Genomic DNA, 27,511 nt, shown 5'->3' with positions numbered 1-27,511 from the left:
GCTAATATTTACCCAGGGCCTAAACAAAGTCAGCATTTCAGAACTTTGCTCAAAATGCAGCACAAACCTGGGCTGTTTCCTTGAACTTGTCTCAGAGAAGGGAAGAACTTGTGCCTGTACCTGTGTGAGCTGCTCTCAGGAGGAAACAAGCGGGGAAGAAAATGAAGAATCTGAGCAGCTTCTTGGTTTTGTTCCTCGTTTCTGGAGTCAGGAGCTTTGATCTGGTGATTGGGGACATCCCAGATGTGAGTATTTGGAGGCAGGGCCCAGGCCTCCCTTCCCTGCTGAACTCTGGATGGAAGCAGCAGTGGGAGCAGAACTGGGTCACTGCTTCACAATTCTCTTCTACTTCCAGCTGTAAATATTTCTGATGGTTGGTCTTCATTTGTCATTTGTAATGTTTTATTTAATATTATTAAATCTTATTATTATTACTATTTAATATTATTAAAGGGAGAGTGTGAGCATAAGTCCAAATTTCAGTCCCAGCAGTTTCATATTCTTACTTCAGTGTTGCCTTTTCTGGTGTGGTTTTAACCTTTAAACATTTAAGTGGGCTTCTGTATTCAGACCTTCAGCATATTTTATACCCTGTTTCCCTGGAATAAACAGAAACAGGGCACCTAGACATCTTTGTGAATTGAACCTCTGTGAATTTCAGCAAAGCTTTGTATGGAATTGGGGTTTTGTTAACAGGAATTCAAATATAGAGTGAATATCCTATTGACTTTACATTCCTCAGCAGAGGGATGAGAGGATTTATAAAAGACACCATCGGTTATTGGGATAATACTATGATGAAAAGAAGTATAGTTATAGCTTTGACTCTGAAACTGAGTCTAAATTAAAACCCCCAGGCTCAGGTGAACTACACCCATTTCCACATTGTAGTTTTGAAATATTTCTGTGAAGTCAGCAGGGATGACATGAGGCTTTCTTTTCCTTTGCAGGATCAATAAAATTCTTCAGTGAGCTGGGATATCCTATTTTTCTTTATTTTTACAGCCATTTTCTTGATTCAATGAGATTTTAATACTGGGTTTGTAATTCCCAGGAAAAATATTCCAGAACTGTGTTTCTTTCTAATTGTAGATGCCTTATCAATTTAACATCAATATGCTCAAACAATTTAAATTAATTTTGTGCAAACCTTTGTGGCTATGCTATCACATATGCTATCACATGGGTTCTTGGAAAAGAACTCATGCACTTAAACTTCTTCTATAAATTAAACTCATAATAAAATTTAATTAAGAGTGTTGCTGTGGTGTGACCCACACTTCTAAATGAATCAGTTCAGCTTTGCACTTGGAAAAGACCTGATATTCTTCTGCTGTCACTGGGGGAAATTTAGTTCTCAGGTATGTTGGTGTAAAACCAGAGAAAATTTCTACTACTTTGAGCAGAAATTCTCTGAACTTGCTTTGATATCAGTGTCTGAAATGCTGTAATTTCCATGGCTAGACCCATCCTGATGATAATAATCTGCCTCTAGCTCTTTGTGGTCATTTTATGTTAAATATTACTCCTTGTTTCAGAAGGAAAGGCTGTAAAATGATGGTAAAGGTCATGATTTTACAGGAGTTTATAGAACTGGTTGGCCACTGAGGGAAACTGAATGTGTGAGGATTTTGGTCTGAGATGGTTTGTGCTCCCCATTAGCATCCAGGGGAGGTAAATTCCCTTTGGAACTGTCCTGTAAAGTGCTAATCAATAATAAATCAAGAGATAAATCAAACAGTAAGGCAGCAGCAACTCTTTCTTCTTCTCCCTCCTCTAGGAAGTGGAAAACCTGATTGATCTGGAAATGGATGGATTTCCCTCAAGCTCCAAGGCCAGAAATGGCAGGTACCAGGTACAGTACCCAGAAATGCTTCAAAGAGGAGGGAAGCCAGAATGCCTGGGAGCTCTCTCCAGGGGTCTTTTCCCATCTCCAGGGTTGTGAGGGTATAATCATGTGGGACCAGCTGGTTTTTATAGGCATTTATCTGGCATTGAGACTTCCATGTCTCTGGCTGGAACAAGAACTGCTGCTCTCCCCTAAGCACAGCAAGGCTTTGTTCTGTCTCTGTGCTCTGAGCTGATAAACAATGAGATATTTGCCTAATTTCGTGTCTGGGGAAAATCCCATTGAAACAGGTGAGGTTTTTCCATGAGGAAAACCTCAGACACTGGCAAGGGCAGGCTGTGAACATCCAGTCCATGCATTCATATTTAACTCTGGTCAGAGAGTGGCACTCAGTGATGAGCTGGTGGCATCTGAGACCTGGGAAGAAAATCTGTCTGCAGCACACTGATGGGTTGCAGATTATTTTAGTCTGTTGGCTTGGGAGACAGGAACATTTAGAGCAGCATTTCGAGTTTTTCTGTGTTTTACTTGGTAGCAATTAATGATAATACTCATTAAATCAATTGTTTGAATGTATTAAATTTTTCATTACACTACATTAAAGAAATGATGATCAGAGTGGACCTTGTCCTCCACCAAGCTCTGGTGCTGCTTTTCTTGAGCCTGTTCAGTATAGTGAAAATGAAAGATCCTCTTGAGTAATGTTGGATTTCCCAGAGTCTTTGAAATCACACACAGGCAAACCTGATTTTCCTTTATCCTAAGGCTTTGGATGGAACTTATTGATACCTAAACCCTGCATAACAGTGGAAGAAAATGGCAGATTTTAGCATGAGTATGAATCAAGCCTCATCACACTTGCCAGTCCAGTATTTAAATAATTGAATCATGATCCAAACAGAAATCCCTCCTAGCTGCACTTCTTCAGGGCATCATTTCTTTCCAATATGTCTGTATCAGTGCCATATGTATTATGTTGCCTCTGTTCCCACAATTTCTGGGTACATAGAGGCACAGACATATGCATGCAGTAATTTACAATTCCACCACTGGTTTCATGATACCAGTTATTGCTTTTATTCCCATACATTATCTCCCATCTTTTACCTATCAAATAAATCTTTGCAAACCAGTGGAACGAAGATCTCAACTACTCTTATATTAGTTGAGTCACAATAAAATATAATAAATTAGATTAAACAGAACTGTGTAAGTCATCTTGAGACAACAGCCCTTGGCCAGCAGCAGGCACACAGTTATGTCCTGCTCATCACTACAGGAAGGCTGTCTCCCAAATTATTTTTTCAGCACTATGCTTTCCTGTAAAGAGCTCACCAGCCCACTGGCAACAAGGCAAAGGAGTTCCCTGCAGACCCCATGGACTGGCTCTAAACACAGAGGATGGTTTTCTAGGTACAGAGAAGGTATTCTGCTATTCTGCCCCTGAGTAATTCCCAAATGCTGTGCCTGAGGTGTGTGCATGGCCCTCGTGACCACAGCAGCAGAGTGTTCCATGGGCTGGAATGCAGCTGACCTTGTGAACCTCCATATGGTGGGGCACAGCTCTTATCTCTGTTTGGGAGACAGATAAAGTGTCTAGACCTGTGAGGCACCCTGTGAGGTGGGATGTTCTGCAGCACATTGCCCAGACCTGGGTCTGGCTGTCCAGAGGTGGGTGAGATCTCACCTTTTTCCTTTTCTGCCTGCCCTCCTCTCTTGGGTTCCCCTCCAAGAGAAGCAGCACTGGAAGGATTTGTGGAAAGAGATAGGATGGAATGATAGAACCATGGCATGGTTTGGGTTGGAAGGGAGTTCAAAGCTCATCTCATTCCAACCTCCCTGCCACGGGCAGGAACACCTTCCACACCTTCCACTGTCCCAGGGTGCTCCAAGCCCCACCCAGCATGGAACACTTCCAGGCATGGGGCAGCCACAGCTTCTCTGGACATCCTCTGCTAGGCCCTCACCACCCTCACTCTGAAGAATTTCTTCCTAAATCAGCTGGTTGGAGACTCCCCCAGCTGCCAGGGTGTGAAGGGAACCAAACAGACAGGATCCATCTGCAGCACAGTGAAGACAAACTGTCTTAGATCTGGAATTTCTCTTCTTGCACCTCACAGTGAGGATGCCCTGAAAGGAGTGTGAAGAGGCTGCCATGGATTTGGAATGTGTTAAAAACTGCTTAGGAAATTACAGGAAATTAGGTGAATTATGAGGGAACAGCACCTCAAAGAACTGTAAGGGCATTCCAGGTAGATCATAGAATCACAGAAACATGGAATGGTTTGGGTTGGAAGGGACCTGAAAGATCATTTAATTCCAGTCCCCTGCCATAGGCAGGGACACCTTCCAGTGTCCCAGGTGGCTCCAAGCCCTGTTCTTCCTGGCCTTGAACACTTGCAGACACCTTCTCCTTTCTGGTTTCTCCTGTGGGGCATCTGCTTTTCAACATTTTTCATGCCCCAGTAGAAAAGCAATTTCTGTCAAATGCAGAACACCTGTGACTGTGCTTTCCTTATTTTACTTAATAGCTGCAATATCCATGCACAGTGATTTGAACAAAGATCACTGTGAAGGGTTAAATATCCATGTCCTGTACAGGTTTCAGGAGAAGATGCATCTCAGTATCTGAAGACAGAGCCCAGCATCTGTCCTTCAAACAGTTCCTGAGGCACATGTTGTCTTCATTCTGATCAGGAATTTGGCATGCATGAGATGTGGCTCAAGATCCTCTTTTTGTGCAGTGATCAGCAGGTCTGGATGTGGTTTTAAAGCCAGGATCAGCCATGAATCCTCATGCTGGAAATAGTCTCAGGTACCACAGAAGTCCCTGTTCTCAATAATCACATCAGCAGATCCTCAGACCTGAAGTAGGATTTTCAAGGCCAGGTTGGATGGGGCTTGGAGTAACCTGATTTTGTGGAAAGTGTCCCTGGTCATGGCAAGGGAGGTGGAACTAGAGGATCTTTAGGGTTCCTTCCAACCCAAACCATCCTGTGATTCTGTGTTTCCATGATTCTGGGGTTCAGGTGCCTGAAGATAAAGGTACAGCTCTGTCCACCTCTGAGTTCCCAGGGGTATGGCTGGCCCAGCCCATGTCTGATCTCTAACAGCAGCCCTGGCAGTCACTACATGTGCAGTGGAAGCTCCCTCTCCTTCAGATACCCCCTCTTCTCCACAAGGAACCATCAGGAGGGAAAGCTGGGCATCCTGAAAGCTTTAACCACCATTCCTGAAGTGGGTCAGGAGCCCTAAGCTGAGAACCAGAAAAGTATCCCCAATAAAACAAAACCCCTGTCTTCTGAGGTCTTGGTCTTCATCTTTCCAAAATTAAATTTGTTTCAGTTAATGTTGGTTTAATCTTAATTTGTATTCAAGCTGCTGATGTTCCCTGTGCCAAGGGTATGTGTGGGGCCAAAAATGGTTGGATCCTTTATCAGGTGTGAAAATCCAATTCACTGTACAGTGAAGATTGTGAGGTGTGACAGGATCAGTCTGCAGAGGGTCTCTAGAAAGCCATAAACTTCCATATCCTGAAATCCCAGTCTGAATGGTTCAGAGCCTTTAGAGCCAGAAAATGAAAACCTGCATTTGTTCTCAGGCAGGGAGAAATCCTCTCCATCTGTCTTTAAAGGGTCCTTAACATGTCTTTAACATGAACTTGCTATGGCATCATCATCTCTTATACAGCACAAGATTTCCCTAGAACAGTATATTAATTAGCTTCAAGTGAATTTAACAATTGCAGAGCAATCTTGCTGTACACCATGGAATTAAATGATGTTTTCATGAGCATCTTCTGTGTTTTGGGTCCTCTTGACCCTGGACAGCTGAGCTGGCCTAGATGTGATGATAACCCAAAAGTAGATCTCTGCATTAAAAAGTTGCATCTAGGTGAGCCAAATTCCCTTTCAGGGGATTAATAGAAACATTCCTTATGTGGGGGAGATTTTTTGGGGAATTGAACAGAATTATTTGAATGGCCACAAGATGTCAGCACCTTGCCATAGAAATTTCCAAATGGAGCAATTCCTAGAGCGGGGGCAAACCACAACCATTAATGAGCAATTTCGTCTAAGTAATCCATGCATAACTAATTTCCATAGGCACAAGCATGTAAATGTAATATCGATTACATAATGGTTTTTTAATTTATATATAGTGCATATAATACATAAATATTTTCTAATGTAAATGGCTACAAGGTGAGCTAAAGAAGTCTGGGGTTTGAGGTTTTTTCACCTTCATAGAAAAACAAAGAGAATTTTTCTGTTAAAAACAAGGGTGTCTGAGGATGACTTTCTGCCAGCATGATTAGCTTTCAGGAAGAATGTTTTTCTAAAAGACAATGTTTTCTTTAAAAATAAAATAAAAGAGGAAGAAAGCTGTCCTGTTTATGATAGGTTCTGAGGCACAGCTGGGAAATCACATGCTCCAACATCGCATGTAGAAATACATGAAATAAGACAAAAGGAATATTCACACTTTTCTGGGAACTCAAACTAATTCTCATTCATGTCCAGGGAAGGGCCATGGAACTGGGGAAGGTTCTGGAGCACAAGTCTGAGGAGGAGCAGCTGAGGGAGCTGGGAAAGGGGCTCAGCCTGGAGCAAAGGAGGCTCAGGGGGGACCCTGTGGCTCTGCACAAGTCCCTGACAGGAGGGGACAGCCGGGGGGATCAGGCTCTGCTCCCAGGGAACAGGGACAGGACAAGAAGAAATGTTGTGCAAAGGGAGGTTTGGATTGGATATTAACGAAGAATTCCTCAATGAAAGGGTTGTCAAGAATTGAAACAGGCTTCCCATGGACATGTTGGAGTCACTATTGATGGAAGAATTCAAAAAATCATGTGAATGTTTAGTGACCCTGGCAGTGTTGGGTTAATGGTTGGACTTGGTCTTAGATGTCTTTTCCAAACATAATGGTTCTGTGATTCCCTATGATTCTGTGGTTCACAATCTTAGAAAACTGTTTTTAGGCACTGCTCCCTGCCTTGAAACAGCCAGTCATGTTTTAGCTTTGCTGAAATCTCCCCTCCATATTTCTCTTTTCCAGCGGAGCGCATCTGACTGGGGGTATGATGGAGATCTGGTGAGTATTTTTCTTCCTCTGTGGTAAATATTACTGAACAAAGTGTTTTTCTGGTTAACCATTTTTTTTGGAAATCAATCCCTCTGTTTGTTCAGTTCCTTGTTTTTACTGCTGGTTGGGTATTAACCTATTTTCTTTAAACAGGGTGCTGTTTGCACAATACTATTGATATATCTGCTCTTGGAGGGAGAAGGGTATGGTAAATATGAAGAAATAAGCATCAAAACAGATTAGAAAAAGGCAATGTCTTAATAAAACACTTAAATACTGTTATCCTCCTGCTGTGGTTTAACAATTTACAACATTAGGTCAGTAACCAGTGCTTCAAGTCTCCTCTATTTAGGACTTCTATGGAAAATGTGAGCTCTCTCCTCCTCATGATATGATGTTCAGGATTACTGTGTAGCTTTCCATGCTGGATTGCACTCTTAGAGTCATTCCAAGGACTGGTTGCAAGGTGAAAAGCAAGGAAAACCTTCCAGCTTAAAAAATGCCCTCTTTCAGCTGAAATGTTACAATGAACTGTATTCAGGTGAATATCCTGCCACAATTTCCAGGTGAAACACAGAGATTTCCTGACCCTGAGCTCATGTCCCTTCTAGCTGCCATATTGTAAGGAGCAGCAATTAAAAAGTAGCACTGAGACTATAAAAATGGTTGATATTGTCCTCTAGGACATTTTTTCCAGTGATGCCCTAAATTTATAGAGCAATTTTGTCAAATGCAGGTGGAGGATGATGACAAGGTAGGTCTTTACAGCTACAAGGTGCAGTCCACCATCACATCCAGGCTGGCCAACACCATGATCCAAGCCAAGATGGTGAACAATGCCAGGAGGCCCCAGCCCATCATGTTTGACGTGCAAGTCCCCAAAGGAGCCTTCATTGACAACTTTACCATGTAAGTAGGGGTCAGGTGGTGTTAGAGTACAAGGCTCTCTGAGTTCCTCAGAGAGAGAGAGATGAATACAAGAGTTAAATTAAAACCTTTAAAAAGATTAAGATATATTAAACCACATAAATATGAAGTAAAAGTTTAAATTTTAAGTAAATAGAAATATAAGTTATAATTTTAAATAAGTAGAAATATGTTTTAAGTACCTTTAAAAACTGTGTTAACTAAAGACCCTAAGGCTAAGTTTAAAGTTCAATAACTTTACTCCAAACATACCAAAAACATAGCAGAACTTTACTTACATCTCTAAAATAGATAGAACTATATGCATAAATAAATAGAACTATTCACATAAATAAATAAACTTATATACATAAATTCTAATTAATTACAGAAAGAAATATTATATACATAGTTTTTAAAGTAAAAACTAATACTACTTTCACACATTAAAATTAAGTTCAGATTAATTTAGAAAGAATATTTTAGAATCGTGCTTTTAGCTGATTACTTGTTTTATGTATAAAAATCCCCCTGTATTAGAAAAAAAGAGCAAAAAGAAAAAAAAGAGAAGAAAGAAAAAGAACAAACTATAGTTCTACTACTAAAACTATAGTTACTACTGCTGAAAACATCAGACTCTATACCAGAGAACAACTATTGCTACTACTACCACTGTTCCTTGGAACTCTGTACCAGAAAGTTTTTAACACAGACTTTAATGCCTTCAACTCTTTACCTTCAAAACTAATCTATTCATACAATAACCAACTTTATAACAATTAATTAACTACTCATGTCTCTTTGAAGATCCAAGGCCCAACTAAAATTAAAGATATCAGCCTCATCTTCTGGAAGCATTCAATGGGCTGGGAAGGAAGTATTTGTGAACAAAAAAAGCTCTCCTTATTTTCCAAGTTCAGTGTATTTTTTGCAGGCTTTCTCAGGAGGTTCATGCATCAATCTGCCTGTCTGTCCAGGTCCTTCTCTCCAGTAATTACTGAGACATTGGTCAATATCAGCAAGAATGGACAAAAGTCTCAAACAGACTAAGCCCCCACCTTGCCAGACCAAAGGAGAGAGACCCAAATCAGAGCCCTCACTGAACAGAAACTGGCCTGGTTCAGTATCCATTCAGAGAGGCAGCAGCCAGGTTGCTGGTCAGGAGATGTCCTGATTCCTGTTCCAAACAATCCATGGCATCAGGAACTGCCTTCCCTGCCCAAAGCATGGGGAAAGTGTGAAGGAGCTGGAGGAGAGCAGATCCTCCTCAGAGCACAATGGTGCTGGCTACTTGAAATAAAAATCAGGTAGGGAAAAAGATAGAGCTCTAGTGAAAATCAGAATTCATTACTTTGGGGTTAAATAAGAACCTTGTTATTTCATTTCCCACCAGCTTAGATTTCACTGATGTAAACTGAAGAAACAGTCCTCAATTGTAAAGTTGTTTCTTTTGCAAGCTGACTGTGTTTCTCTCTCCTAGGGATATCAATGGTATCACATTTACCAGCCATATTCGGGAAAAATCTGAAGCCAGAAAAATGTATGCTCAAGCAAAAGCCAAAGGCAAAGCTGCTGGAATAGTCAGGTATAAACACTCTGGCATATGGGTTTTGTACTGGATTTACTCACAGGAGAACTGAGATGACCCATCCCAGGAGGGGATAGATGAGGGGGAATCCTGCAAAGGAGAATGCTTACTTACAGCAGCTCTGCTATTTAATTGTCATGGACTTAAACTGTGTTTCAGCTTTCAGCTTGCTAAAACACCCTGTGCCAGCAGACAACTGCAGCTCCCTGACAGAGGCCACAGTTAGAATCAAAAGCCTCAATCTAAACCAAAGTGCAATGAAGCTTTTCCTTCTCCTTGTATTTTCTCCAAATAACCCCACGGCTGATTTTTCAGGAGCAATGCCTTGGACATGGAAAACTTCCAAACCGAAGTAAACGTGCCCCCAGGAATGAGGATCCAGTTCCAGCTTCACTACCATGAAATGATCCGAAGGAAGCTGAGCTCCTACGAGCACGTCATCTCTGTGAAGCCAGGGCGCCTGGCCAAGCACTTGGAGGTAAAGCAGAGCTGGGGCGTGTGGGAAGAACCCCACAGATGAATCCTTGCTGAGAAAGCACCCACAGTTTTCAGGGATGTGTTCCTGTGCATGGCCGGGGGCTTGGAACTGGATGAACTTTAGGATCCCTTCCATCCCGAGCCATTCTGTGATTCTAAGACAAATCATGGCTCTGGAGGGACAGCCAGAGATCATCAGCTCTCATAGGACACTACCTCATGAAGTTGGGGTTTTTGTGAAAAGCACTGTTCCAAATAAATAGCAAGTACTGTTTGTTTTCCTCCAGTCAAGTTTACACAAGAGTATAAAAATGTCAAAGCTTGTTTGGTCCTGACGTGAGTCAGTCACGATTCAGGAGATTCTCAGCTGTGTTTACAACTGGGGACAGGACACATACGTTCCTCACTAGACCAGGTTGCTGCAAAACCTGTCCAATCTGGCCTTGAGCACTTCCAGGGATGGAGCACTGCCCACAATAAATGCCCTCCCTTCCTGCCCTTAGGTGGATGTCCGCATCATTGAGCCGCAGGGACTGCGCTACGTGCACGTTCCTAATTCACTCGGAGATCACTTCAATGGAATCACCACCATCTCCAAGGGAGAGAAAAAGGTAACCAGTGACAGACTGGAAAAAACACAAAATCTTCCATTTTCACGCTTACTCTGCACAGTGCTGGCAATTTTTTGTACCTGCTGGAAACACGCAAAAATGTGGGAAAATCGGTCTTTAATTCCATAGCAATATGTCAGACAATATTGTTTCCTGATATTTAAATTCACCCCCATTTCCCAGTTTAGCAAATTATTTCAGAGGTACCATGTGTCTATATTAGTCTTCTCAGGAAATTTTATGTTATCCAGTTAAAACAGAAAAAAATACCATAAAGTCAGCATAATCAATCACATGACTAATGAAAATGTTTCCTACTACTCAATTCACAGACAAATGGCAATCCTCTTTGTTTGGGGGAAAAAAGTCAATTGGAAACCTATTAAAAACATTGATAAAATTGTGGATAGTTTCAAGTAGGAAAACGTTAATAAAACCCAGTGTGTTGCTTAATAGAAATGGTTTGCCCAGCTCTAGTTGAAATTCTTGGTGCTGTAGATGGGTCATGGGATTTGTGTCACAGTTGCTACTACTGAATCAACATATCCAGGCAAACCTCAGTGCTGTTTTTCTTCTGAAGTGACAAAGTCCATTTTCCACAAATAATGAAAGCATGAAATCAGTGAAAATCAGATAATTCATGAAGATGTGGAACCACCCCCTCTCCCACAACACCTGGCTGACTGATGGTCTCTCCTCACTCCAAGGCTCACGTTTCTTTCAAGCCAACAATGGATCAGCAGAGAAAATGCCCCAAGTGCTCGTCCACGGCCGTGGATGGAAATTTTGTGGTGCAGTACGATGTGAACAGAGAAACCACGGGGGGAGAGCTGGAAGTAAGTGAGTCTGCTCAGCTGGGACCAGAGAGCTGTGAATAAAGGAATTGCTGTCCTTCAGCAAACTGTGCTAAACTTCATCCTTCAGGGAAATAAGCATGAGGACAAGCTCTGTATCCAATTGAAAGAACAGAGGGATTTTAAGTGGGCAGAATGGATTTATTTAATTTATGACTAAGACATGGGCTTACATATAGCAGGAGAAGATTCCTGTCGTGTCCAAAAGCCAATGTCTTTATACCTGGCAGCACTCTGGTGATTTAATGTAGAATCAGAGGATGGAGTCATTGGATGTTGTACCAATACATCACAAGGAGACAACCAGAACATCACTATTTTTATGTTAACATGAAGCTGAGTTATGAGGTTGAATTATTACAGGCAGAACAGTCTTTTTCAAAGCATTTTTCATTCTTCCCTATGCTAGGGCATAGAAGTTGTCTGAGAACCAGGCTCTGCTTTTATTGAGTAAAAATTGTGTAAGGCTACAGAGACGTGCAGAGATGAAAGTTAAAACTGGCCAATAAAGAAGAGAAAAAGACAAAAGGGAAAAATAATTAGCTCATTAAGAGAATAAGAATTTTCTGCTCTGTCGCTGTCTTGAGTTTTCTGAAACCTTTGCTATAGCTCATTTCACTGGGATTTTTTTATTTTATTTTACAGATTTTCAATGGCTATTTTATTCACTTCTTTGCTCCGGAAAATCTTGATCCACTGCCCAAAAATATTTTATTTGTTATAGATGTCAGTGGCTCAATGTGGGGACTGAAAATGAAACAGGTAAGTGTTTGACCTCTGGTGCAAAATGATTGTCCTGCCAACTTTCCCCATGTGCTTTACCATGCAGTTTTGCAGCACACTGGCACACAAAATTACCAGCTTAATTTGGAGAATATTTGGAACCAAAGATTTCATGATTTTACCCCATTATTTATAATGCTTTTCCCATGTTTTAAGGAAGAGGTGGTGCCAGATTTTAACTCTAAATTTAAATTTTAAAGGACAGATCACAAAATATTTTGCAAAGGCTCTGACCCCTTTTTCTCTAATGCTCCATACTCAATTCTGGGAAATTCTCAATGGGGATACTACATCCCTGCTTTCCAAACATGGATGAATTGTTGACAGCCCTCTGAAGACCACTAAGGATTGTTTAGACAGCATAACCCATAAAGGGGAAAAAATGTTAAAATAAGATATTTTAGTCTGCAAGAGAAAATGCCTCAAGAAAGATAATCAGCCTCCAAATATGCAAACAATTTTTCTGAAAGGGAAACTCATCAACTGACTTTCATGCCCAGACAGGGTGGAATAAGATGGAATCAAATGGATTTGCAGCAGGAGAGGTTTATCTCATATATTAGGGAAAACCCTGTAGGTCTGAGTGAGGAGTCTGGGAGATTGTGTATCATGTGTCACTGAAGGGTTTTAAGAACTGACTGGACAAACATTAGCTGGGGATCATCCAGGTATATTTGAATTTCCTTCAGAGCACAATAGTAAGGCTTGGCAGATTGCTTCCTTGGGGAAATCAGTGCTGCAAAACTGGGATTCAGGTTAATTGTCTCTTGTTTAAATCACACATCTTCAAAGAGATGTTACCCAGCCTGAAACAACTGCTTTGCAGACAGAGCTAGGTCTCCTGAGCTGATCTCAGCAGTTGCTCTCTCCTGAACCACAAATGTTTCTCCCTTTCACTTCACTCTGTGTTAGCAGGAGTTAAGCAAGTTGAGCCATGAATTTATCCTTCCTAATTGCAAACTGAGCCATGAATTTATCCTTCCTAATTGCAAGCTGAGCCATGAATTTATCCTTCCTATTCGCAATTATTCGGTGTTTCTTTGGTGAAAATTTCGACATTATGCAAGAAGTGCAAAAAAAATTTTAAAAGAGAGATTTGGATAGCAGATTCTAACTTGGATTTCAGTGCTCATGCGCTTATTGCTCATAGGCTAATATTTTCCTGTGGTCACAAGTTAAGAAGAGGTTTTCATAAGCAAGAAGGATAAAGCTGTCTTCTCTTAAACTTCTCCTCAGACCATCGAGGCCATGAAGGCAATACTGAGTGAGCTCCGTGCTGCTGACCAGTTCTCCCTCATTGACTTCAACCACAACGTCCGGTGCTGGAGGGACAATCTGGTCTCAGCCACCCCAGCCCAGGTGGAAGATGCCAAGAAGTACATCCAGACAATCCATCCCAACGGGGGTATGAGGTTTTGATTGCAGGGCGCTCGCAGAAGTTGCATCTGACAGGAATGAGTGGCTCTGACAGCCTTCATGCTGCCAGAGTATTCCTAAAAAAAGAGTCTGATTCCCAAAATAGAAAAAGCATGCCTAAAAGAAGAGCAAGAATTGCAGTTTGTTGCATTAGGGGATGGGATTGCATTCCTTCTATGGCAGATAGAACACCAGCCACAGAACAGCTGCCTTTAATCTATCTTACCTCCCACCTCGGAGATCCCAAACACCACAGAAAGATGAAGTCCATCTCATAGGCCTGGATGAACAGGCAGATGAAATATTCCCTAAGCAGGGAATCACAACCATTTTTCCTGGTCTGGCAGGCAGGTGAGTGTGAGCCAGCAGTGTGCCAAGTGGCCAGGAAAGCCAATGGTGTCCTGGCTGGGATCAGCAGCTGTGTGGCCAGCAGGACCAGGCCAATGACCCTCCCTGTGCTGGGCACTGGTGAGCCCACACCTGCAGTCCCGTGTTCAGTTTTGGGCCCCTCTCAACAGGGAGGACATTGAGGGGATGGAGCATGTCCAGAGAAGGGCAACAGAGCTGGGGAAGGGGTTGGACCACAAAGAAACAGCTGCAGGAATTTAAGGACATGATTTAGTGGTGGACTGGGGTTAATGGTTGGGCTCAATCTTAGAGGTCATTTCCAAACTTAAAGATTCAATGATTCTATGAGCTACTAAATGCCATGTGGGCAAACTGTTTATCCTCTTTGTGCCTTCATTCCCTGTCTGATAAACAAGGACAGATGCCTTGTTCAGCTGCACAGTTCTTTGGAAGGGGCTTATGATGATTTTAATCTGCCACTCTCTGAAGCGCAGTTCTGGATTTGTTGTTCTGTTATTTGTGCATCAGTAGTGTGGAGCGACTCCCCCTAATATCAGAGCCTTCTGGCGCTGCGGTAGCTTCATCTCCAGAAGTTTTCACTACAATGAACATGAAGTTATAGACTTGTCCAAAATCATCAGTGGATTGGAAATAGGAAACCAAGCTGGATATATGAGTGGCTGACTTTTTTACCCCAAAAGAATTGACAGATAAGCTTAGAGATCAGCTCCCATTCAGCAAAGCCAGTTTAAATGCAGCATTTTATTGTCTTGTCTCTGGAGCTGGTGACTTATTTCTTTCTTGACCAAAAAAATACCTATTTGCTGTCTGCTCAGCCTTCAGGTTTCTGTTCCTCTCATCCTGATTTCTTACTCTGCTCCTTCTGTGTCACAAATCAAACTTTAGATAAGCTCAGCAAACATATACCTCTCATTGTCCAAGGAACGGGCTGATGGCCAAAACAGGAAGTTTTTCCATTCTCTCATTCAATCACCTGCCTGCAAGCCCAGTAATTCTTCCCACACCAAGTAGTTCCCAACATCACAAATGGTCACCCTGGAATTAGTGAGGGGGAGTGGAGGAGCCTCATGAAGACGACAGCCTGGGATGAAAAAGGGAACCTGAGTGCAGAAACATCAGAGAGGAGGACTTTTTGCTGCTTTGATCTCAGCTCTTGTCCCTCTTTACTCCACTAGAATCTTAGAGCTGATCTGGATTCAACAAGAATAAAAAACTTGTTTTCTTCATTGTGTCTTTGACAGGCACAAATATCAATGAAGCTCTTCTCCGAGCCACTTTCATCCTGAACGAAGCCAAAAGTTTAGGCATGTTGGACCCAAACTCAGTTTCCATGATTGTACTGGTATCTGATGGAGACCCGACAGTAGGTAAGGATCCTGCTTTGGGTGAGAAGAAAGGCTGGTGGGGTAAGCCTGAGAAAAGCAACAAGTAGACAATTTGGCAGTAAGTTTAAAAAATTCCATTCATCTTTCTTCCAATGCCTTCTGCTGCCCTTTTGCCAAGTGCTAGAAGTGCCATGGGGCTTTGCACAGAAGGTTTCAAAAGATGAGCAGCTTATTGTGCAGGTTATGATTTTTTTTGCAATTTACAGAAGTGCACAAGTCCTGTAGGACTGGTTATCAAAACAACCTTAGAGAAGTTGGGCTTTTGAGCAACCTGGTCTAGTGGGAAGTGTCCCTGCCCATAGCAGGGGTGTTGGTACTTGATAATCTTTGAAATTCCTTTCAACACAAACCATTCTATGATCCTATGATTGTACAAAAATTTCCTCTTCCTCTCAGCTTAGCCCACACAGATCTGTGGAGTCACAAGGATAACATCACAAGCAGGAAAAGAGAGTGGAAAACAAACTAATTTGGATTGAATTTGGTACAGGTCAAAGCAATTGCTGACTTGAAGATGTCAGGTCCAAAAATCTGCCATTAAAAATAAGCCTAAATGTTCTCTGTCATCCCAATGATGACAGAGAACATCTTAAGTATGAGAAACAAAGTAAAGTCTTCATGGAGAGGTCTTAATTTGCAGAGAGCTTGAATTACTAATTTTGGGAGAACGCCAGATGTTCAAAAATTTCAAATCCCTCTAGGACTGAAAGAGACTAAGAGTCCTGAACATACAATGAAAACACATCATAAATCAAAAAAAAAGTGTCCAAAAGGATCATCTTCAGTGCAAACACTTTGTTAATCTCTATCCAGGAGAAGCTCAAACATTGCTGTAGGCAATGGAAATCTGGCATTGAGCTGGCTGCCTGGATTTCCCTAATGTCCAGAGAGAACCAGAGACACAGGGAGAGCAGGAACGTGCTCACCTTGGTGGAGACTTTCCTGTTGCTCAGGTGAATGTCACCCTTTCTGTGTCTCCAAGGTGAGCTGAAGCTGACAACCATCCAGAAGAACGTGAAGCAGAGCATCAAGGATGAATTCTCTCTCTTCTGCCTGGGGATTGGGTTTGATGTAGATTACGATTTCCTGCAGAGGATCGCAACCGACAACCGCGGCATGGCCCACAGGATTTTTGGAAACCAGGAGACTTCTCTCCAAATGAAGGTGAGTTTCTGCCTCATCTGAAGCTCTCCTGTTCTGTTCACAGCTGTAGCTCCACTAGCAAGAAGTTCTCAAAACCCATAATTTCTTCTGGAGAGTCCTGCAAGATATCAATCATATTTCAGCTCAAGTGGTCCTAGTTACAGTTTTAATAATATCTATAACACATACTTTGCTTCCTTGTGTAAGATTAATTTCCATAAAACAGCCTTGACTACAAAAAAAGATTTTCTGAATTAAAATTAATGCTTGGATGTTACTTTAGGCCATTTCATCACTAACAAAACCCTAGATATAAATGCTAAACGATAATCCAGACTTAGCCAATGCAAGAAAAAGTTCAACTCTCTCTCTGGCTCCAAATCAGTGAGAGGGAATTGCTGCTGATTAAACCCTGACATCCTTATACTGTAACTGTTCCCTGATTTCACCATCTACACAAGAATTAGGTGGGGAGTAGCTGTGTGTCTTACAGAGTAGCCCAGAGCTGTGTGTGGGATTCAGGCCCACACACATCTGTGCTCAAGACTTTTAGGTCTGGGAACAACAAAACCCATGGACTTCTGACCATCCTTTGACTTTCACAAGACTTGGACCAGATATTCTTGCTCTACCCACTTAAAAGTATGCCAAATATGAAGTCTGCATTCAACGAGATGAGGAAATTTGTGGTATTTGCTGGGTCCCCAGGATGAATGAGGAAATGACGAATCTGACTCCATGTTCTTAGAAGGCTAATTTATTATTTTATGTAATTATATTATATTATATTATATTATATTATATTATATTATGCTATACTAAAACTATACTAAAGAATAGAGAAAGGATACAGATAGAAGGCTACAAAGAATGACAATCAAAACTCATGACTCTCTCTTCCAGAGTCCCGACACAGCCTGACCATGATTGGTCATTAAGTTAAAACAATTCACATGTTGGATAAACAATCTCCAATCATATTCCAAAGCAGCAAAACACAGGAAAAGCAAATGAGATAAGAATTATTTTCCTTTTTCTCTGAGGCTTCTCAGCTTCCCAGGAGAAGAATCCTGGGCAAAGAGGATTTTTCAGAAAATATGATGGTGACAGAAATTCCCTCTTTCTCCTTAGAGCTCCATCTTTTGTCGCCTGCTGTCCTTTCAGTAAGAGTGGCCTTGCAAAAGAATCACTTCAAACTCACTTCTCTGCCTCCTTCCCTCTCAGAATTTCTACAACCAGGTCTCCACCCCACTCCTGAAGAAGATTCAGTTCAACTACCCCCAGGAGTCAGTGTCAGACGTCACCCAGAGCAGCTTCCACAACTACTTTGGTGGCTCAGAGATTGTGGTGGCCGGGAAGGTGGACACAGAAAACCTGCAGCACTTGGAGAGCATCGTCACAGCGACTGCAGTGAGTGGAGGTGTCCCTGGGACACCTGCCCAGGGGCTTTGGGCTGCTCCATTCCCTCCTGTATGCAGTGTTTCTGCTGAAGGTCAATGCCCAGTGGAGGGTTTTTCCCTCTTGGGTTCTGGGTGGGAACATGGGGATACTCATGGGGAGATTGTTCCAATAGTGTTTCACAATAGCTTCAAGCACAGCCACTCCCTGCAGCCTGCCAGAGGAACTTCCTGCTGATAAATGTACCAAAAAGATTAGATCCAGACAGTATGGATTTTCCTTCATGCTTTGTGGAGATGCAGGAGTCATCCCCTAAGGTAACTCCTGTCTGAACTTCCCACCGTCAGGGAGTTCAAGCTGGTGGATCTACAGCATATCAAGACCTAGCACTGCCCTTTTATGTGTGATGAGCCTTTCCCCATGTTTTCAGGGCTGCTCTTCCAAGTGGAATGGGATGGGAATATTACATTGAGACCCTTCTTTCTGAGGAGGAGCAGAATTATCTGCACTCTTACAAGGCTTAGGAGTTATCATTTGTCAGCTGTTGGAGAAAACCCAAACATCTTCAGTATTTTTTCCTGCCAAAGCCCAGTGCAGTCCAAGGGCCTGTGTGAGAAAGTAGAATTTGGTTGGTGTTCTTCAGTGGGACTGGATGTGAAAAAGCCTGAGGAGAGGATTACAGAGCTCTGTCAAGAGCCTCTTCTTTTGGCATGAGGTAGCACCTCTTGGGCTACTGTTAACAGCTCCTTGAACTACCTTAATCCACTGCCACAGAAGTGTCTTTAGCAGAAGGACCTCCTGCTGCACCTTCCCTCTCTATTGCGGTCAGGCCAACAGTGCTGGGGCTTTCTGATCTAGAAGTGACCAAGGGCAGAGCCAGAGTGGGTCCTTAACACCAGCCAGGAGGGGAATTCAAGGCACCCCATTCTGCTGGCTCCAATCCCTTATCTTTTTCTCTCTCTGCACAGGCAAACGCAGAGCTCGTCATGGAAACCCTGAGAGATGTTGAAGAGCTGGATGGATTCATGAAAAAGGACAAATATGCAGATCCTGACTTCACCAGGAAGCTGTGGGCCTATCTGACTGTCAACCAGATGATGGCAGAGAGGTGAGGAGCAATGTGCTCAAACAGGCCTGGCTGTGGGGCTGAGGGAATGAAATGATGGGGATTCACTTTATGAAGCCTGAGAGCCATGGAACAGCTCAGGGTTAATCCCCTCAGCCTTTCCCCCTGGCTCTGTGACCCCTCCATGACAGAATTGCCCTGGCAGCTGCCCTGTAGAGCTTCTAACCAGGGGTTCTGCTTCTGTTTCCACCCAGAAACGCAGCCCCCACCGCAGCTTTGAAGAGGAACATCACCAAATCCATCCTGCAGATGTCTCTGGACCATCACATCGTCACCCCCTTCACAGCCATGCTGATAGAGAATGCTGAGAAGGATGAGATAATGCTGGCAGACCAGCCCAAAGACCCCAGGAAGGGCTGCTGCCCAGGTCAGTGTCTCACTCTGACCATTACTGTGTCTCTCATGTTGTGTGAAACAGCCTCTGGTCTGAATTAGGGACACAAGGATGAAGATGCTGACAGAGGTGTGACCTTCAGCCCTGCTGTTCTCCCCCAGCTCTGGGGGGGGATAGAATGTAAGGAAATGAAGATAGTGCAGAAGGTAGTCTCACTCTGAGGAGCTGCAGCTGTACTGATCACCAAAGATTAGGAACAGGCCTGCCCTTAACAGGCCACAGCTGTGTCTAATAAGGATAAGTGCTATAAAAGAGTGGGGTAGCTGGGTGAGGAGTGGCTTGAAGTTTGTTGGCTGTGCTGTGGGCAAGAAAGAGTCAGTGCTGTGAGGAGATGCCCATGAGAAATCACTGAGAAGGTATGGGAGCTGTGCAATAAGATACCAACATGACTCCTCTTTCCCCTTACTTCTCTTCAGAGCAGGGTCAGCAGATGTGAATGTCAGCCCAGCACATCAAACCAAGTTTCATGGGTTGGTTAAGATTGTGTTGCTTTATGAACTGAATGGGAGAGAGACAGGACAAGTTACTTTGTGCTGTCTCCATCATGGCAAAGGCAGAGAGTGCTCTAGTCCAGAGGAACATGGTCACAGATATTAAATTATTGCACTTCTCTGAAACCTTTATTCACATGGGTTATCCCAGAGCAGGCAGGAAGAGACCTGCCTTTTCTCAGGCACCTCAAACTCAGGACCCAAGTCAGCTTTTTTTGTTGGCAAAACACTTCAGCCCTTACCTTGGAGGCTTTGCTGAAGTGGGAGCTGCTCTCATGAATGAGAGATAAAAAGCCAGGCTCCATTTTTTCACTGCTAACTTATGGTGAGCTATCTACCCTCATTAGTCATATTTCATCGGTGAAGATACTGGAGCAAATCCATCCTTATGGCATTACACAAATCCATTGCAAACGGTGTTGCACCTACTTTAGATTGGTATAACAACATCAGGCTTTTATCTACTGCAATGCTCTAAAAATTACACTATTAAATATGTCAGCACTTACAGAACCCTAATTGTGACTGTCATCTAACAGGAACCCTGGGATTAACTCCAAATGCACCCAATAACAACAAAGGGATCCCAGCCTGGGCCAATGTCTCAGCTGTGCCAGTCAGCTTCATGCCTGAGCAAAGGAGCCCACCAGTGTCCTCTCTGAGCATCAACAGAGGTAACACCTACAGCATTTCTCTGCCAAGAATCCCAGACACACCAGTACTCATCACCCAGCCACTCACCACCATCCCTGGAAGTGTTTCAGGCCAGGCTGGATGGCATTTGGGCAGCCTGGCCTAGTGGAAGCTGTCCCTGCCCCTGGCAGGGGGTTGGAACAAGATGCTCTTTAAGGTCCCTTCCAACCCAAGATTTTTCTTTATAAATCATGGAGTAATTTTGGTTTAGAATAGATGAACCTGTAAAAATATGCTGTAAGCTACAAGGATGAAGCTATTTTGGATCTTAATAGGACCTAAAGTGACCTCATAAGCTCCTGTGTGCCTCCCTGATGCTGGGGCTGTTTGCTGAGCTTAACTTTAGCTTCTCTGCAGTCGCAAAGTTGCCTCCATTGTAAATGACAGATGAAAGCTATTGTGGAGTTACTGCTGTTGTAAATGGCAGATAAATGTTCTGTGGTAGATAAAAATCTCTGAGTGCACTGGTGACTGATGGATCCTGTTAACTCTTGGGCCTTTGCTGCAGTTTAGTGGCAGTTTATTTGAGCAAGCCAGGCTGTGAGAACCACTGCCCATAAACACGGTGTTGCTACAATAACTCTCTGTGAGATGTGTGTATTTATGTAGTGATTTCACAAAGAGCTCTCAAACTCCTTCTCAGCACAGGGAAATGCCAGACACCACCAAGCCAGCAGGAGCTGGGCAGAGCTCTGCACTGCAAGGCAAGGCAGGAAGCAGCTGCCTTCAGTGATGTTTGTCTCTTTTGAGGCGAATTTTAAGGAGCATATGAATTTCTGAGGGGCCCAATCCTATCAGGTTGTGTGAAAAATGCATGTATTTTATGATTGGCTTTTTGCAAATATTAAAATGAATATTATATGTGTTGTGTTAGAAAGTAATGCTGTATAAATTTTCTTAAGTAGTGTGGTAAATATAGTTTTAGGTTATAAAAAAATATTAAAGTAGAAACTATGCTATGCAGGATACTTTTTTCCTAAAGAAAGGACTTGCAGTGAAATAGCAGCCACAGGACACCTGAATCTTTCAGAGAAAGAGAATTTATTGCCCCATTATCAGGAGAAATGAACTTCTTCCCTCCTTGAAGGCACTGTTAGGATTCAGAGGAAGCAGCTGACACTGCCCAGACAGAATCCTGTGTTTGAATGGAATTTATGCATCATGGATGAGGTGTATGAATATGCAACAGGTTATTGTTTTAAGGGTTAATCCTCTGTTAACGTGGGTCCTTTTTCGGGCTTATTTTGCCAGGAAAGGTACCCGGACGTCCGTAACTCTTTGTCTCTATTGTCTCATATTCATTCAAATTGTCTAAATTATTATTACTCTAATTGTATTGCTATTTTTATGACCATTTTATTACTATTAAACTTTTCAAATTTTAAAAACAAGTGATTGGCATTTTTCACAGGTTGTTAAATATACTGTGAGAACCAGTCCTGGATTGTATTCCTCAGTGGGATTAGCAGGCAGGATGTGTTTTTAGCTGGCATCACTGCATTTGGCAGCTCTCAAACCAGGAATGTCACTTCCTTCCCTTAAACCAGGGAATTGTATGAGGAGGAAATGTCTGAGGGCCTTTTGTGAGGAGCATCTGAGAACTTTCTTAGCTACCTTAGGGTGGAAAGGGCCCTCATTTTACTATGAGGAATCCTAAAAACTGCTTCAAAATCCTTTTGAGAAGCTTTTGTGTCTCTCCCCTCCAGTGCAGGTGCTGACCTGCTTCTCACACTTGTTTGTTTCTGTGTTTCAGTGGACAATGACCCACATTTCATCATCCACCTGCCCAAGAGCCAAAGGAACATCTGCTTCAACATCAACTCAGAGCCTGGGAAGATCCTAAACTTGGTTTCTGATCCTGGCACTGGTAAGGGAGTAAAACATGGCTTATTTTACAGCACAAACTTTTTCTTTTGGGTCTGAAAGGTGTTTGGAAGGACCAGGGGAATTGCCTGTGGAGGGGATTGTGTGCTGGCAGGAGTGTGAGCAGCAAGCTGAGGAAAATGGTTATTTCCCTCTACATCTGGATTATTGTGTCCAGTTTGGATCTTGCCAGTACAAGAGAGATGTTGAAAAACTGGACTGAATTCAGTGGTGGGCATCAAGATTTTGGGGCTGGAGCAGAGGACAGAGAGGGAGAGGCTGAGACAGCTGGGTTTGGTCAAACTTAGGAAAAGAAGTGGTGAATCCATGGTGGGTCTTGTTGGTGCTCTCAACCTTGTGATCAGAAAGTGAAGCCTTGCACATCTCCAAGGTGCACAGCTAAGGGACAAGAGGCTGCAGAAACAAGGTGAAACTCAGAGTAGAAATGAGCTGCTGGGGAAAACCCTTTCACTGTGAGGATGGCCAAACACAGGGAAAGGAGCCAAGATCATGGAATAGCAGGACAGTTGGAGTTGGTGAAGACCATAAAGATTATAAAGTCCAAATTTTAACTCAGCACTGCCAACTCCACCACGAAACCATGTCCCCAGCCATGACATCCACAGGATTTTTTAAGATTTTCAGGGATGGTGACTCTACCATTTCCCTGGGCAGCCTGTTCCAATGACCACCCTTTCAGTGAGGAAACTTTCCCTAATATCCAATCTAAACCTCCCATGGCACAACCTGAGGCCACTTCTTCTTGTCCTATGCATCCCTTACCCTACACCTGAAGGGCTTTTGCTCCCACTCCCAGCAAGATCTAACAGCAATTCCCATCAGATTATTGTGCTAAGGGGTGTCTTGGGTAGCTGGTTGTTAATTGCTGCTCCAAGATGTGCAGGATGTCTCTGAAGAACGAGTCTGGACTCTTCACTTTTCAGTCTTGAAGTTGTTTATTAATTCTTATCTATAGAATTTTCTTTCTGCCTGAAGGAGCTCTGCTCAGCAGGGCAGCTACAGGCACTCTGACCACCCCCAAGGCGGTGTTGTCTTTTTATACTACAAACTACATATAACATATTTATACTTGATTCCCAATACTTATCAATTATGTTAGACAGTGCACTTCTACTCTAAACCAATCCCAAAGTGCCAACATCACTGCAGAAAATGGAAAAGAAGAAAGAAAGGCTGGACATGCCCAAGTTCCTCCATTTTGTCTCCATAACCCCCATACCAAAAATCCTAAGATCTACGTTTTCACCCTGTGATAATTTTATTATCATACTATTCAAACCTCTGTGACTTTCAGGTCCTCGTACAAAGCTGGCAACTTGCTCCAGGGGTCAAAATCAAATCCCCAGGTGTTCTGGGCTGTGTGCCAGGGTCTCCAAGCCCCCTGGCGGGGTCCTCAGCAACCCTGGACACCCAGAGGGATGCACTGAGTTCTGACAGGGGTGAACAGTAGCATCAGGAGGCAATTTAATAAGTTATTCTCTTCTCTTGGCTGGAAAAATGAGAAAAACAGGGCATCAGAAGGGTTCCTGTTTCTGTTGATCTCATGGTGCTCCCTGTTGAGATCAGAACTCCAAGTCTCCAGGCAGTGCTCCAAGACTGAGGCAACGTTTCCTTCTCTGCTCTTCACAGGAGTTGTGGTCAATGGGCAGCTCGTCGGGGCCAAGAAAGCAGAGAATAAGAAACTCAACACATACTTTGGCAAGATTGGGTTTTATTTCCAAAAGAAAGGCCTGAAAGTGGAGATAAGCACGGAAAAGATCACGCTGAAAGATGGCTCGTATGCCATCACACTGAGCTGGGCTGACACAGGGCACATCATCCGCAAACAGTGAGTTGAGCGTTTTTCACCTGCTCCCACTTAATTCTGTTTGAGATACCCTCAGGGTTCCTGCCATGCCTTGACTCACATCATCCAGGAGAGCTTCCCCTGCAGATTAACAGCTGTCAGTCATGCTGGACACCCTACAGCACTGTTTAGGCAACAGGACCACATCCAAAGTCTGTATTCACTGCAGAAAGAGTTCAAATTTGTAGGGGAAATGAGGTTGCCTCAACATGGGGGTGAAGTGTCTGTTTATTAGGCACTGTCCTGCCAGAATGCTGGCTACCACTCCCAAGGCTCAGGGCTTTTAATGGATCCTCTGACATACCTGCCATCCCTGTGGGATTGTTCTGGATGGGTGAATCTCAAAGGGTTGGGAGCTGTTGTGTGGGCAGATGAACTGACCCTGCCCTTTTGGTCCTTCTCTGCCAGGCTCCTCATATCTGTGAAGAAAGAAAGCAACGTTACCATCACTGTGGGGGAGGAGATGTCCTTCATGGTTTTGCTGCACCGTGTGTGGAAGAAACACCCAGTGAATGTTGACTTTCTGGGGATCTACATTCCCCCAGAAAACCAGTTCTCTCCTGCAGCCCATGGGCTGATAGGTAAGGGCTGGGGAGTGGGAATGGTGGGACATTAGGAAGGGGTTTTGCTAGATCTTGGAGGGAATTTTACAGAATCACAGGCATAAAATATCCTGAGTTGGAAGGGCCCCACAAGGAGTCCAGCTCTTGCACAGGACACTTGCAAGAATCCCACCATGTGCTTGACAGCATTTTCCAAATGCTCCTTAACTCTGGTTTGGTGCTGTGACCACTTCCTGGGGAGCCTCTTCCAGTGTCCAACCACCCCCTGAGTGAAGAACCTTTTCCCAATATCCAGCCTAAACATCTCCTGGCGCATCTTCGTGCTGTCAATTTGTTGGTGACTGTGTCCTAATGGAAAAGCTGTGGAAATTATTCAAAATATCCTGTAATGTCCTGGAAGCCCCAAGGACATAGTGGAACATCAAGGACCAGGAGATTATTCCTTATTCCAGCTGGGGGTGGGGGGGTGTTTTCAAAACAGACCTGATTAGACTTGGTGACACTGAGACAGGACTTTCCCTGCTTGGCTAAACTGCTGCACGTTGAAAATAAAAAGACTGAAACAAACTCCTCAAAACTTTCTGAGGAGATTTCTGTGCAAACATCTGTAATCAGCTCTTCCCTAAATGACAGCCCTTTCTGGCTGTGGTATAAAACAAAAACAAAGCCTCAGTTTTATAAGGCAAATCTACCTTCTGATTCCTGGACCCGTGCAGAACTCCTTTTGAAGAGCAGAGGTTGTTTTCCCAATTAGTGAGAGACAGTGCCCCATGATCCATGCAGGATTGGTTTGCCTGCTGGAGCTGGTTTAATTTTCCAAAAGTGCCTGGCAGCTGCTGACATGGAGCTTCAAAGGTCAGGGCACACAAACAGCTTTAAACTCTCCCTGCAGGTCAGTTTGTGTCTGAACCAGAAGTGTCAATCCACCATCAAACACCTGGGCAAGCTCCAGAGAAACCACAAGCCATCATGGAAGTGAAGGGCAACAAGTTCACTGTTACCAGGTAGGAATCATGTGATTTATTGCTCTCTTTCCAAATCAGTTCTGTCCTTGGAGTTGCCCAGCCTGGAACCCCCCAGAACAGGCCCATGAAGTCACAGAACTGTAAAATTAATTGCATTTTGTGGTTATTTCCACTTCCTGCTGGGGAAGACACCTCTCCCCACTTTAGAAGAACAGCAGCAATATTGAGCAGTCTTGGAATTTCTGCTGGTCAGAGTGACCCCAAGATGTGTTAGAATGTCTCTTTTTCCCAGCCTGGCACTCAAAGAGGGAGTCAGGATTCTTCTGTTCTTGTTCTCGAGGTTGTTTATTGTTTCTTATCTATAACATTCTTTCCCTGGCCTGCCAAGGTCTGCTCAGCAGGACAGACAGAGGCACACTGTTGTCAGTGCACCTCTGTGTTGACAGAGGCACCTTTGGGGTGGTATTTTCTTTTTATACTAAAAACTACACGTACATTATTTACAATAATTTCCCAATACCTATCACCTATGTTAGACAGTGTGTTCCTACTCTAAGCCAATCCAAAAGTGCCACCATCACAGCAGAAGATGGAAGCCAGGAAGAAGGAGAAAGGCTGGACATGCCCAGATTCCTCCATCTTGCCTCCTGGACCCCCATTCTAAAAGCCCCAAAATTCTATATTTTCACCCTGTGATAAATTCACTATCTTTCTACTTAAAATTTGTGGCTTGTAAATCCTCATATAAGGTTGGTAATTTTTTCCATGGGTCAAGATCAAAGGCACAGAGGGGTCTTGGGCTCTGTGCCAAGGTCTCTGAGCCCCCTGACGGGCTGGAGCCATCCAGGAGAGCCAGAGGGCTGTCCTGGGTTCTGAGAGAGCAGGATGTCTCCATGTCTCTTTGCCATGTTTGACCCTCCTTTGGGTGTCCTCTCCCTGCAGGGGTGTGCAGAAGGACTACAGGACAGACCGTGTGCTGGGGACAGATGTGCTGTGCTGGTTTGTGCACAACAGTGGCAAAGGCTTCATAGATGGCCACTACAGGGATTACCTGGTCCCCCACCTCTACAGCTTCATGAAGGAACCCTGAATGCTCCAGTTTAGTACAAAAAATTCCCATCTTCTCCTTCATGCTCAAACAACTCCTCTGAGCAGCAGCTGTCACACCAAGCTGACTGAAGGCAACCCCACCACTGTTTGTTTTATTGGTGTTTTAAAGACATGTAAACTCCCTTTTCTGCTGAGAAATTAAATCTGTAATAAAGTGACATGCTGGGTTGGACGAGGTGTCTTCCTCTTGCTGTGTCTGATTTAATGGGCTGTAAATTGCATTAAAAATTTCTATTTTCTAATATCCATTTCATAGTAGAGTTGTAACAGTGTTGTGGCCCCTGCAGTGTGGGTAACACACACGACCAGATTTAATATGTATTTAATATAATATTTAATATGTGCTTAATACTTATACCTTTATGTTTCCAGACCACTGGGGAAAATATAAGTTCATACAATGTTGGACTGGGCAAAAAGAAGGATGTGCATTAAGTAAAGGAAATTTAACAGAGAAGGAACATGGGGCTGGAATGGGTGTCATGAGCTGTCTCCAGTATTTAAAGATGGATTAACCAGTGGTGAGGAGGGTCCTTGAAATAATTGTTGCTGCTATATTGGCAAGAAATTAATTAGAT

The 27,511-nt window shown here is 43.3% G+C and overlaps 1 protein-coding gene across 1 annotated transcript; it reads left to right on the top strand.

Annotated features, from left to right (window-relative positions):
- ITIH2 (inter-alpha-trypsin inhibitor heavy chain 2) lies at positions 1-27,372 on the top strand. The gene is made up of 21 exons (XM_054632060.2): positions 1-245; positions 1,781-1,855; positions 6,905-6,940; positions 7,668-7,840; positions 9,318-9,422; positions 9,741-9,903; positions 10,406-10,513; positions 11,221-11,349; positions 12,013-12,129; positions 13,387-13,555; positions 15,177-15,302; positions 16,303-16,484; positions 17,688-17,873; positions 18,830-18,969; positions 19,182-19,354; positions 20,412-20,546; positions 22,319-22,432; positions 24,079-24,277; positions 24,704-24,876; positions 25,751-25,862; positions 26,766-27,372. The coding sequence occupies exons 1-21, from the start codon at positions 162-164 to the stop codon at positions 26,911-26,913; spliced, it is 2,847 nt and encodes a 948-aa protein (XP_054488035.2). The 5' UTR covers positions 1-161; the 3' UTR covers positions 26,914-27,372.
- Positions 27,373-27,511: the final 139 nt, after the last annotated feature.

The sequence above is a fragment of the Agelaius phoeniceus genome, chromosome 5 (assembly GCF_051311805.1).
Source record: "Agelaius phoeniceus isolate bAgePho1 chromosome 5, bAgePho1.hap1, whole genome shotgun sequence".
Lineage (NCBI taxonomy): Eukaryota > Metazoa > Chordata > Aves > Passeriformes > Icteridae > Agelaius > Agelaius phoeniceus.
This window is presented reverse-complemented; position numbering and strand designations above follow the sequence as displayed.